The sequence below is a fragment of the Condylura cristata genome, unplaced genomic scaffold, assembly GCF_000260355.1.
Source record: "Condylura cristata isolate star-nosed mole 26May11 unplaced genomic scaffold, ConCri1.0 scaffold00026, whole genome shotgun sequence".
Classification (NCBI taxonomy): domain Eukaryota; kingdom Metazoa; phylum Chordata; class Mammalia; order Eulipotyphla; family Talpidae; genus Condylura; species Condylura cristata.
In genome coordinates this window covers 773,328-785,124 of record NW_004567127.1, presented here as the reverse complement: position 1 = coordinate 785,124, position 11,797 = coordinate 773,328, and the positions used below count along the sequence as shown (strand labels likewise).

The following is an 11,797-nucleotide window of genomic DNA, read 5'->3' as shown; positions in this document are numbered from 1 at the left end:
AAAAGATTTATTTATTTATGCACACAAGAACTAGAGCACAGGCCAGAGGTGCACCGGTGAGAAGACTCACCAGAGACAGAGTGGGGAGCAGAACAGGCAGCTGTACTGAAATACACTGTGGAGGGGAGCAGCAGGGGGGTCAGGAGAGGTCTGGCACACCCTGTGGGTCACTCCCTGGCCAGGGGTTGAACTCATGCTGCAGTGGCTGCAGACAGCTTCATAGAGCTGTGCCTTAACCTGCTGCGCCACCAGGAAGGGCCCAAAGGACTTATTTTCTGATGCTTAAAATGTACTTTTCAATGGTAACTTCCTTAGTATGTATATAATTTTTTTCATTTCTTGTCCTTTCCTAACAATAATTCTTTGAGTCATTATTCTCAAAGTCAGGGGTACTTTGGTAGAGAGTTCACAGCCAAATGAAGGGTAATTTCTGAAATGATTTTATGTCCCCAAACCATCTAATTTTATATTACTAGTAAGTCTTACCTAATGACTTTTAAAAAGTCTTGCTTTGGGGCCTCCCTGGTGACTCCGCACTATGAAGCTATTGCAGCCACTGCAGCATGAGTTTGTTCCCCAGCCAAGGAGCTGACCCAAAGGGCACAGCAGATCCCCTCCTGTCTCTCTGCTGCTCCCCGCAGCAGCATATTTCAGTAAATCTGCCTATTCTGCTGCCCACTCTGGCCTACAGCCTAGTTCTTACATGCACGCCTAAATAAAATATAGCTTTTAAAAACTGCTTGTTTTTGTGTGTGTGTGTCAGGAAAGAAACTTTTATTGTTTATAGAAGAGGTATTATGCTGGAGAACTTGAACTAATAAGTATGTCTTTAAAACTGCTTGTTTTTAAGCAAAATAAACTAACGTGGAAAAAAAAATCACAAGGTTAGACTGGAAAACAAATCTCAAGAGATACTTACTATTTTATTCTGAAAGATTTTTCCACTTCTTGTTTTGCTTTCAGACACATCAAGTTCAGATGTTTTACTGACTAACTGCTCAACCTAGGAAAGAGTAATTACCAAAAAACCATATAACAATGCAATAAAAACTTTTCATAGTTCAATAATGACGTTGAAATGTTCAACAAAAATGTAGGGTCTTGTAATGCTGAACTAATGAAAACCAGGCATTTTGAGTTGGTTTTTCAGGAAAGCACAAAGGTGAAGACACTGTCCCAGCACCCTGAGATGAGAAGGGGCAACGCCAGCGGCGCTCTCTTGCACAGCTGCGGCTGCGCCCTTCACAAAGGGGCTGAGAAGAGGAAGTGACTGGTCACGAACCCACCACTTCCAAGTTCATTTTAACTAACCCTGTGACTTCAGAATTATGCTGCCTATGGAAACAGTATAAGCATGCTGTGCTTCAAGGCAACAGAATGTATCACACACGCTGGCAAACACAGGGGTGATGTCGGATATAGACTGCTTCCGAGTCTACTGAGCGCTGGAATCCTGACACCCGTGGTCAGCACTCACGCGCATTACTAAACTCTTCTTAATGCCTAATTTTCTTCTAGAAGACCCAGGATTTAATAAGAAATTCTGAGCAATAACTAAAAAGCATATAAGCAACAGTCTTCTGGAAAACACAAGTTACAAAAGTGAGAATGGAATTACCAACTTTATACCTGAGAATGAGAAACAGAAAAACCAGAACTTTCTTTAAATTTCACTTCATCTTCCTCAAAAACTAAATCTGGTTCTGTAAAAAAAAAAAAAAAAAAAGCATATTTTATACTAAATAGTGTAAAATTAAATAAGAAATGAATTAATCTACATTTTCATTATTACCTCTGGTTTCACAACATCCATGGGTTTTTCTCTGCCCTTCCATTTTAGTTTCAATGTCAGAATCATCCTACATAATTGTAAGAAGGAAAAAATACACATTTCAAAAAAACCCCAACTAGCTAGAGGTAACTATGAACAAGTCTGTTTCATGAGAAGGCCAAGTACATCATTTACTACAAGTACTGCACATGTGCTGAAGAGAACAGGGATATCACTGCTAGCAAGGCAACTTATTTATGCACAGTATAAATACTACTTCAGTTTGCAACTTTCTCAAAAATGCATGATGGTTCCAAGAACCCTAGACACTTCTTTTGCATCCTGAGGACACTGAATTAGACATGTTCGCCCAACAAACCACCACTTCATAGATGCTAGCACACACTCTAAGCCTCAGCTCTCTTCAGGGTGTCAGTGAAGGATAATGTGTCTTGATATGGTAGTTAGTAACAGGGTTAATGTCTATAGGGTTATTGTTCCCTTTGTGACATGTCAGAGCTTTTAATATATTTTTTTAAAGACTTATTTGTGCATATAGAACTGGGTACCGGCCAGAGGTGCAGGGGCAGTGAAAGGATTCACCAGAGACAGAGCGGGGAGCAGAAAAGGCAGATCGAGGAAGTCCACTGCTGAGGGAGCAGCGGGCGGGTCAGGAGAGGTCTGCTGTGGCATGTGGTCACCTCCGGTGCAGGCGGGAATCGAACCCATGCTGAAGTGGCTTTAGCTTTTTAGTTAGTGCTTTAACCCGCTGTGCCACCAGCTCTGTGCCCAGAGTTTTCAATATTTTAAAGAAAACTACATAATCCCCAGCTATCTTTGTTTACAAAACAAGACTGGGATTTAAGTTTTAGGGGAAAATTTTCTTCTTTGAATTGTCTGAAATTGAATTTTCAATTTGTAAGGATGCAGTCCCAGAGCACAAGTCAGCATCTGTACATAAGTATTGTGGGCATAATTTACAGTAACATGAGACAAGCGAAAACAAGGGTGAAGTGATTTTGCAAATACTAAAAGATTTTTGGGAAATGAGGCAATCAAAATGCTTTTAAATATACCGCTATTCACCTATCCTTCAACCAGTACTGCGCATGCACACTGTAAGTCTGAGCGCGAGGCGCAGGAGGGCTACAAAGACGAGTAAGACGCTTTTCCTGCCTTCCAGGAACTTCCAGGTTGCTTCAGCACAGGCTTGCCAGACCCCGACGAATTCAAACACGTGCTTACATGAGCACCCAGTAGGGTGCTGAAGAAAGGGTTCCAGCCTTAGTTGGAGGATTGGGCTAGGTCAGTAGTTTTCTTTCTTTTCAAGATTTACTTATTTATGCATGCAAGAGTTGGGGTGTAGGCCAGAGGTGTGAAGGAGGGGCAAAGGACTCACCAGGACGGAGTGGGGAGCAGAACAGACAGAAACACTGAAATCCACTGCTGAGGGGAGCCGCGGGGAGACAGGAGAGGTCACTTTCTGGCTGGGGATCGAACTTGTGCTGTAGTGGCTGGTGACAGCTTCACAGTGCTGAGACTGAACCCTTGGGTCACCAGGGAGGGGCCCATTCAGTAATTCTCAAATTTTGCTCCAGGCTAAGGGGTCTCCTCAAGTCACTTGAGGGCAGGTGAGGCGGCAAGTGGCTCGGCCTTCAGGACCACTTTATTTCAGTGATAATAGTTGTGCTTTTAAATTTTTGACAATAATGTTTCTTTTACCAAGGGAAAGAATTCTGGAACCACAAACCACTGCCTCATTCATGTCCCTTCCAACCTTGAGTTTATGATTACAGTGCACTTACACAAGTATTAATAGAAACTATTAAAGTCCTCAGAATCGAGTTAAACATGTGCTACTACTATGCTTTATAACTCTTAACATACGCTCACACTTACGTAATGCTCCTGTTCATTTCCTAGATCATCTTTGTCCATGAGAATTTTTTGAAGTGGTGTTTTTAAATGTTTTGGTGATAATATGGTTGAATCAATATTTTCCATTCGTTCTTTCTCAGTGGTCACTTTTACTTTAAAGGTGTGAAAAGGTGTGGGGACTTCGCCCACATTTAAGTACATAGGTTCCCCTTCAAATATCACTCCTTCGCAATCACCGTCCTTAAAGCCAGGAGGCTGGTAATCTGGAGGTGTAACTGCAAGAGTAAACGGACAGTCGAAGACATCAGTACTGTTGCTGTAAAAGTAAATGCAGACTAAGGGGCATGAACAGGATAGAAGGGATTGCAGTAAAAATAAACATTACTCTTCTACTTCCACGCTGTGACTTTATTCCCCAAAAGTCACCTTTTCCTCCCTCACCTGACTGGCTATGTGACCTTGAGAAGTTATTTATGGCCCTTGACTCGGTTTCCGCATCTGAGCGCCACCCGAGCGTCACTGTGCGCACTATGTGATTTAAAGTGTGCCAAGTGCTCAGAGAGCAATGGCGCCCGTAGTGTTTATAAATGTCGGCTGCCATCCTTGTTGCTGATTTATGTTCTTCTAGGAGCCATTATGCAGTGAAATATATTTCTCATGTATGTATAGTTCCTTGAGAAACACGAATGAGCTCATACTGTCCTGCGCCTCGCTGGCTTTACCATCTTTTCAATGAGCTTTTAGTATTTCTTGAGTATCTCTCAGCATGCGCCTTTGACCAGCTGGCACAGTGCTGCGTGCACAGTAGTGCCCTCTGGGCCACACCGGACGTGTTCCAAGACCCCCCAGCAGGTGACCGAAATAATGGACACTACTGACACCCAGAGTGTGTTTTCTCCTTACACACATACCTGTGGTAAAGCTCAGTCTGTGAATTAAGCACAGTAAGAGATGGAGAACAATCGTAGCAATACAGTGTGACACAAGTCTCTCCGTGCTCCCTTTCGAAATAGGTTACTGTATACAGTATTTTCAGACTGAGGATGAATGTGGGTAGTGAAGTGTGATAACAGTCTAGATGTACCATAATTATTTACTCAACCCCCCACTGACGGACACTAAAAGTTGCTTCCATTTTGTTCTATTTTAAGCAAGGCTATAATGAAAATTCTTATAAACCTAGAACCTTGCATGGTCGTGTAAATTTCTGAGATACTTTTCTAGTTATAGCATTTCTGGCTTATAAGTTTTACTGATCTGGTTAAGTGAAAGAGGGTACCTCACTGTTTTATTTCTTCAATAACAAATGTGGTTGTACTTAGAGAACACGGATATCTTCTTATCACTGTTGAAGTGTGTGTATATTTTAAAGTCTGTTTTTAAAACCTTTTTCAAGTATTGGTATTACATATAATTTCTGTATTTTCAAAAATATACACTCATTTAAGTGCTTTAAAACCTGGAGTGGAAACCAACTGTTTCAATAATAACGTATCATACAGACACTGATGGCAAGAGGATATACTGCAAACAGTACCTTCATCATAGTAAAACAGTTTCATGGTCAAACAAACATCATTAGGCAGCGGCCCCAGATTTTGCATCAGAATATATATCTTGCGAATGAGGAGAATACTCGCTTTCTTGGTGTCAGCAGATGACATGCTGGGTTCACTGGCTTGGTTTTTACTAGAACAGAATCCCACATTATTTTATGAAGCCTCTAGCTGCTAATGACATAATTTCATTTTTTGCTATTTGAGATTCCTACTCCTACTATAGCATAGTTAAGTAGAAAGTTAACATAGGTGTGTTTTAATGTCACATTTACAAATTTATTATCATTAATATCACTTTATTATCATTATAAATGAATAACTTAAATGTGTATTCTATATAAGATGTTTAAAGGAAACAAGTGACACATTTCACTTCTATTTCTAAAATCACTCAGGCATTCAACAACTTTTCTATTATTTGCTTGTTTCACAATTCAAAATCAGCACAGACCCACGACTTGCAGTTACTCCAAGGCTATATTATTGCACAGGCACACCCCTGTTAATTCACTCAAAATGTTTGTGAAGTTTCAGAACTAACCCTGAGGTTTCCGTTTACATTATTAATATGAATGAGTGGTAATCTATACTATAAAATGAAAACTGAACAATACCTTATGAAGTCCATGATTGGTCCATTAATGGTATACTTGAATTTAAACTGGTAACATTCTGAAATTGTCTTAAATAGAAAACACTGCAGTTACTTATCTGAGATATAAGTACTGATTGCCAAGTTGATATGTACTGCTTCTGTCTGACTCAACATTTGATTTTTTTCTGCTATGTTAATCCCTATCAGTCCACGGAAACTTTCAAGTCCACTGTCATTTCCCATGGCTTGGGCTTTGAGGCTCCAGTCCTGGAGATATTTATTTCCTCATTCATTTATAATGCGTGATACATACAAACCAGAAGGAAGGGCTCCTTGGCAGGCCAAGTAGTGGAGAGGGCTTATCTCCTACTTCAGCAGAGTGGCTAGACACAAGACTTAAATCCTTGCTGTACTGTAATCACCAGCATCATTTAAGTCTTCTAAGTCTCAGTTTCTCCAGCTAATGAAAGAGGTTGAAAATAGTACCAATCTTACTGGTGATTGTGGATATTTATCAAACAGGGTACTTTGTATACAGAGTCCTTAAAGTGTCTGCTATGCCAAGCATTCAATAAATATTAGTCCATCAGCAAGCTTGCTCTTTTACTAAAAGAAACCTATGCAATTATAAAGCATATGAACATCTTCTGAATAATCAGTTTCTGAACAACCATCACATAATGCACAGCCTTTGCCCATATGACTGTCACTGAGGAAATATAGTAAGTATTAATAGCAGGAGTGAGTGTTAAAGAAAAGGCATTCTCAGTGCTCCTGAAAGTCCAACATTTTACTGCTTTCTTAACATTCAGGAACTCACACAGGGATGGGGATTGGTTCTCTTTTAAAAAAATCTGCTTCTCAATTACAGAATGAAACACTGTATTGTAACAGCTGAAGTGTAATGGTTAAGCACCTAGATCATGAATGGCTTTCTTGGGTTCAAATGTGAATTGTGCCACTGTGAATTTAGGCAAGAAACCTTGCATGTGGGTTTCTTTATCTAAAAAGTAGAGATAGTAAATCATGAAGGGTGGGGTGAATAAATGAGATAACACATAAAGTCTCCAAGAATAATCAAATAATAGTATCCAACTGGCTCTTAATTTCTTGTCTTCTGGATGTCAGATGAAGAGGTGGATGTGAGTGGATTAGGATGAATATTCAAAGCTTTAAGGATGAGTTTATTTTTCTCACTTTCAACACCTTTCAAAATTTTATAAAAAGACTGTTGTAAAGAACCCAAAGTTAGGAGATTTAGTAACAATATTAATCTGTTTAAAGATAACAATGCAAGCCCTTTTTGCCTAAAAAAAAAAATCTGAGTTCTAAATTTTAAAGTATATATTAAAATGTAGTGTTAAAAGTATAAGATACAATTTTGTTACTTTTAGATATCAGAGATATTATTTCTTTACTTCTTAAGCACACTTACTTGAGGGTCTTCAGGATTGGTGTACACCTATTTAAAAATAATTTACAATTGAGTTATATAAAGCAAACAGTCAAGAGAAATTAACAGGATACTTAGACTGCACCATTAAAAAAACTCAGCAGGGCCCTCCCTGGTGGTGCAGCCAGTTAGTGCAACACTGGGAAGCTGGCTGCAGCCACTTCCATGCTAATTCCATCCCTGGTCCTGGAGGTACCCCCAGGGCGCAGCAGACCTCTCCTCTCTCCCGCTGCTCCCCTCAGCAGTGGACTTCACCTACCTGCCTGTTCTGCTCCCCACTCTCTCAGATCAATTCTCACCGCCCCTGCACCTCTGGCTTGTACCCCAGTTTTGTATACATACATACATACATACCTCAATAACTCAGCAAAACAAAATACAAAATCACTTCCCCAAATATTGTTAGTTTTCCCCATTGATTAGATCAATTGTTTGGATAAAGGGATATAATCATGTAATGATTTTAGTGTTATTTAATCAGTGTCTTAAAAAAGAACAATTTGAAAATACTTACAGCTAGAACAACCATCCTTAGCTGAAACACAACAGAGAAAAAAATCTTACTTTTACTCGACACTCTATTTTTTTCTGTGATGGATCTCAGAATTCTTTGTACTACTTTAACATTTACGCCTAATAAGAAAATCGATCTTGTAGAAAAACAGACTTTATATCTACTTGACTTATTAATTTATGTAATGACTTAAGCAAACAGGGTTATTCCAGCCAGTTACAAGGAAGAAATGTATTGTGAAATCTTACCAATATAAGATCTGATTTTGAAAAGAAAAAAAGTAGACGAGTTCATTTGACAATGGCAAGAGACTATGGAGACCCAGGAATAGAGGATCACGGGAAATCACTCAAGTTTACCAGCCAAAAAAATCTAAGAGTCAGATTTTTCCTTTTATTCCACAGCCAATCCATCAACAAGTCCAATCAGCTCTACTACCAAATATATTCTGAGTCTTCCATTCGCCCTCTGCTATCTCGGCATAAGCCACCATTATTTTCACAGTACTGCATATTCTCCTTCTACATTTTACTTTTTAAATAAGAGTGATTTCTCTTTTCATTTTAAATATAAATCAAATGTTACATTTCTATTCAAGACCGTGAAATGAGTTCCATTTACCCTAAGTAAAGCCCCAGTGCCTGACCTCCCGGAGGCAGAGGCACGGCCCCACCTGCCCAGGCCCGTCCAGGCCACCGCCTCCCCGCGCACCCAACTCCACTCTCCGAACTCCCTTCTTTGCATCTGCTGTTCTGCTAGACTGTCCCCCCAAATCAAAGTCTGCCTGGTTTCTTTTCATTCAAACCTCACCTCCAGTAAAAGCCACCTCCTCACAGAGCCCCTCTGATCACCCTGGTGCAGGCTACCCACTTTTCCACTTCCTAAAAACGGCAGTGGCATTAACACTAGTGGAAGTGATCTGACTTTCTTGTCCACTGTTTTTTCAGCACAGAAGCGAGCGCTTTGTCCACTCATCGATCAGCTCCTACCTAGAAATGTATCTAGCAGATTGCAATCATTCAATAATTAAATATTAAATGCCTCAGTGAAAGAGGTCAACGACCTTGTGGATAAAATGTTATCTTCACAACTTTTTTAGTGTTGAATTTCTACAAGTTGATATAGACATAGGTTAAGTACACAAGAAGGGTTATTTTATAGCAAAGCCTTATTCGTTGAAATTTCACAGTAATACAAAACTTGTGACAATTTAGATTACATGGAAATTTACTGTTGAACTTTCATAAGGAAATAATTTGTTAAATTATTAGTATAAAAAGATTGTGGAAGACAAGGAAGAAATATATTGTGAAATCTTATCAATATAATGAGCTATTTTAAAAGAATTTAATTCATTAAATTTTTGTAAGTGAATGTGTCACTAATACAAATACGTGTTAATAATTAATCAAACCTGGCTTTCCAAAACTTGCGAAGTACTACTTTTATGAGCTTTAAATAAATTGAGTATTAGTCCATAAGATACTCAAGTGCTTTTTCAGCATGGCCTGTGCCAAAGGTAAGGTTTTATTCCTTGGTAATTGTTATAATTGTAGAATAAAAGGTAGGAAAGAAGGACAGAGATGCTGACTTACGTATTTTTTCTGCAAAGCATCATAGCATCCTAGCATCCTAAAAAATAACCAAGGACTTGTTTTTAGATGGAGTGCATTTCCAGAAAACAGTACTTTTAGCAAATCTCCAATGACCTCACTATATGCTTTCTCAGCATACAATAATACAAAATTTTCCTACTAGAGCTTTCTTCTTGTTAACTAGTTTAAAAAAAAAATGAAACAAAACAACATGGCAGGATTATGAGAAGCTGGTAAAGCATGGAAGAGTAGGTATAAAATATCTGACAGCTATTTGTGGGGAACACAAATAGGAAAATGATGGAGCACGAAGTAAAATGCAAAAATTCACAGACTTGAAAAAATTATACTAATGGCTAAAGAGAAACATTAAAATTCAATTAAACACCGAAGGGTCTCCAAGGTTCAAAACAAGGTGATTCAAAACAGTTCTCTATTACTAGGTTTCCTTTGACTTACCACTTCACTAGCTGTGTAGATCCTGGGCAGTTCTTATCTTCTCTCAGAATTTTGACACAAAGATCTAAGCACAAAAATGATGACATAAATATAGAACTACTTAGGATTAGTAAACAAGTAGAATTTTTTTTTTTAGATTTATTTATTTATGCACACAGAACTTGGGTACAGGCCAGAGGTGCAGGGGTGGTGAGAGGCTTCACCAGAGACAGAGCGGGGAGCAGAACAGGCAGATCGACGAAGTCCACTGCTGAGGGAGCAGCGGGGAGACAACAGGGTCTGCAGTGCCATGAGGATCATCAAGGGGCCGGGGATCAAATGTGCATTGAAGTGGCTGTGGCCAGCTTGCAGTGCTGCGCAAGCTGCACCCGCTGCACCACCAGTGAGGACCCACAACTAGAAATTTTAAATGAGGATTATTTTCTTTAGCTGCTTATTATAAGTAAAATATTTGTAAAAGGCCAAGAATTTAACTGGTTATAAAAGAGAACCCTGAAAAAGGACCACGTCATACAGTGGAAGGGAATGAGAAGATCTCTTTCTCTCTATCTTTATCTGAAAAATATGGTGAGTATCTGAGTCATCAGAGCCTCCCGGATGGCGCAACAGGTTAAAGCACAGCACTGTGAAGCTGGCCACAGCCACTGCAGTATGAGTTCGATCCCCGGCCGGGGAGGGACCTACAGGGCACGGCAGACTTCTGACCCGCCCGCTGCTCCCCTCAGCAGTGTGTTTCAGTCAGTCCGCCTGTTCTGCTCCCTACTCTGTCTCTGGTGCATCCTCTAACTCTCCCCACCCACCCACACCTCTGGCGTGCAACCCAGTTCTTGTATGCATAAATAAATATTTTAAAAAAATCTGACTCACCAGCCTGTAATACAAATCAGTAAGTCACCACAAATAACACAGTCCTTAACAGATTGCCCAGCACACAAAGTTACATACTGGGTTAATATAAATTGGCTGTATTCTATTCTTCCTAAGATAACACGAACCATGCACTACCACTGTACAAAGGTAGAATAGAATACGTTATCTACTTTCTTCATCGTTGTAAGAGTAACAGCTGGTGAAACTAGTGATATTACAAATATTTAAAAAAAAACCCACTTTTAATGTGGATGGCCACATTAAAAATGTGCCACATATATGGCATTATTTATAATAATTAAAATCGGAAAGAACCCAAATGGTCAACAGCTGAGGAATGTATAAAATGTGGTATGTCCATATAGTGGGCCATTACTCAGCAGCAAAAAGAACCAAGGAGTACTCTTGCCTATGATGTACGCATGAACTTTGAAAGTGGCAGAAGGCACGTTCCCAAAGGGCCTCATGTTGTACTACAGCACTTAGATGGACGGGCGTTTCTGCTCTCCTCAACCATACAAATCTTCGTCATTTACATGAAGTGCCCAGAATAGCCAAATCCATAAAGGCAGAAAGTGGGGTTGTGGGAAATGGGGAATGACTTCGTGGGTGTGGGGTTTCCTTTTGGGGTGATGAACATGTGCTAGAAGTCCTTGAATGGCAGGCTTTAAATGAGTAAACTGTCAGGTGTGTGAATTCTACCTCCAAAAGGTGCTATTCAAAAAGCAAAATCTCAAAGTCAAAAATTACAGTTTGAGTAAACCAAAATAAAAGTAACACGCTTAAAGAAAAAGATTAAATGAACATTATATTACCATCCAGGTATCTTGTTCCATAAGCACATTCTGGAAATATTCCTCTCAAGTAGGTGATGCAGGAGACCGAAACTGCTAGAAGCCTCTTCACTAACACCAAAGACTGCTGCTCAGTTGATATCTTACTGGGAAACACCAAGGCGCTCTGAAATTCCAGGGCGGCGAAAACAGATCAGATTTTTTAAAAATAGAGCTAAGGTGCGCACAAGCATGGTTCTCCCGACAATTCCCCCCGGCGCGCAAAGCTCGGCAGGGAGCCTGCCTCCTATGAGGGCCCGCCCGCGCGGC

General features: G+C 39.9%; 1 protein-coding gene across 2 annotated transcripts in view; it reads right to left on the bottom strand.

Moving 5' to 3' along the window:
• HORMAD1 (HORMA domain containing 1) overlaps window positions 1-11,797 on the bottom strand; it is a 15,271-nt gene that overhangs the window by 2,866 nt on the left and 608 nt on the right. The window contains exons 2-12 of one of the 2 annotated variants that reach the window (XM_004689554.1): window positions 11,510-11,654; window positions 9,825-9,888; window positions 9,366-9,402; window positions 7,771-7,791; window positions 7,239-7,265; window positions 5,823-5,890; window positions 5,187-5,338; window positions 3,665-3,924; window positions 1,793-1,859; window positions 1,630-1,703; window positions 920-1,003 (exon numbers count right to left, since the gene is read on the bottom strand). In XM_004689554.1, the coding sequence (XP_004689611.1) occupies window positions 920-1,003; window positions 1,630-1,703; window positions 1,793-1,859; window positions 3,665-3,924; window positions 5,187-5,338; window positions 5,823-5,890; window positions 7,239-7,265; window positions 7,771-7,791; window positions 9,366-9,402; window positions 9,825-9,888; window positions 11,510-11,654 (999 nt within the window). The remainder of the gene's footprint in view (window positions 1-919; window positions 1,004-1,629; window positions 1,704-1,792; window positions 1,860-3,664; window positions 3,925-5,186; window positions 5,339-5,822; window positions 5,891-7,238; window positions 7,266-7,770; window positions 7,792-9,365; window positions 9,403-9,824; window positions 9,889-11,509; window positions 11,655-11,797) is intronic. The other variant, XM_004689555.1, reaches the window with a different exon arrangement.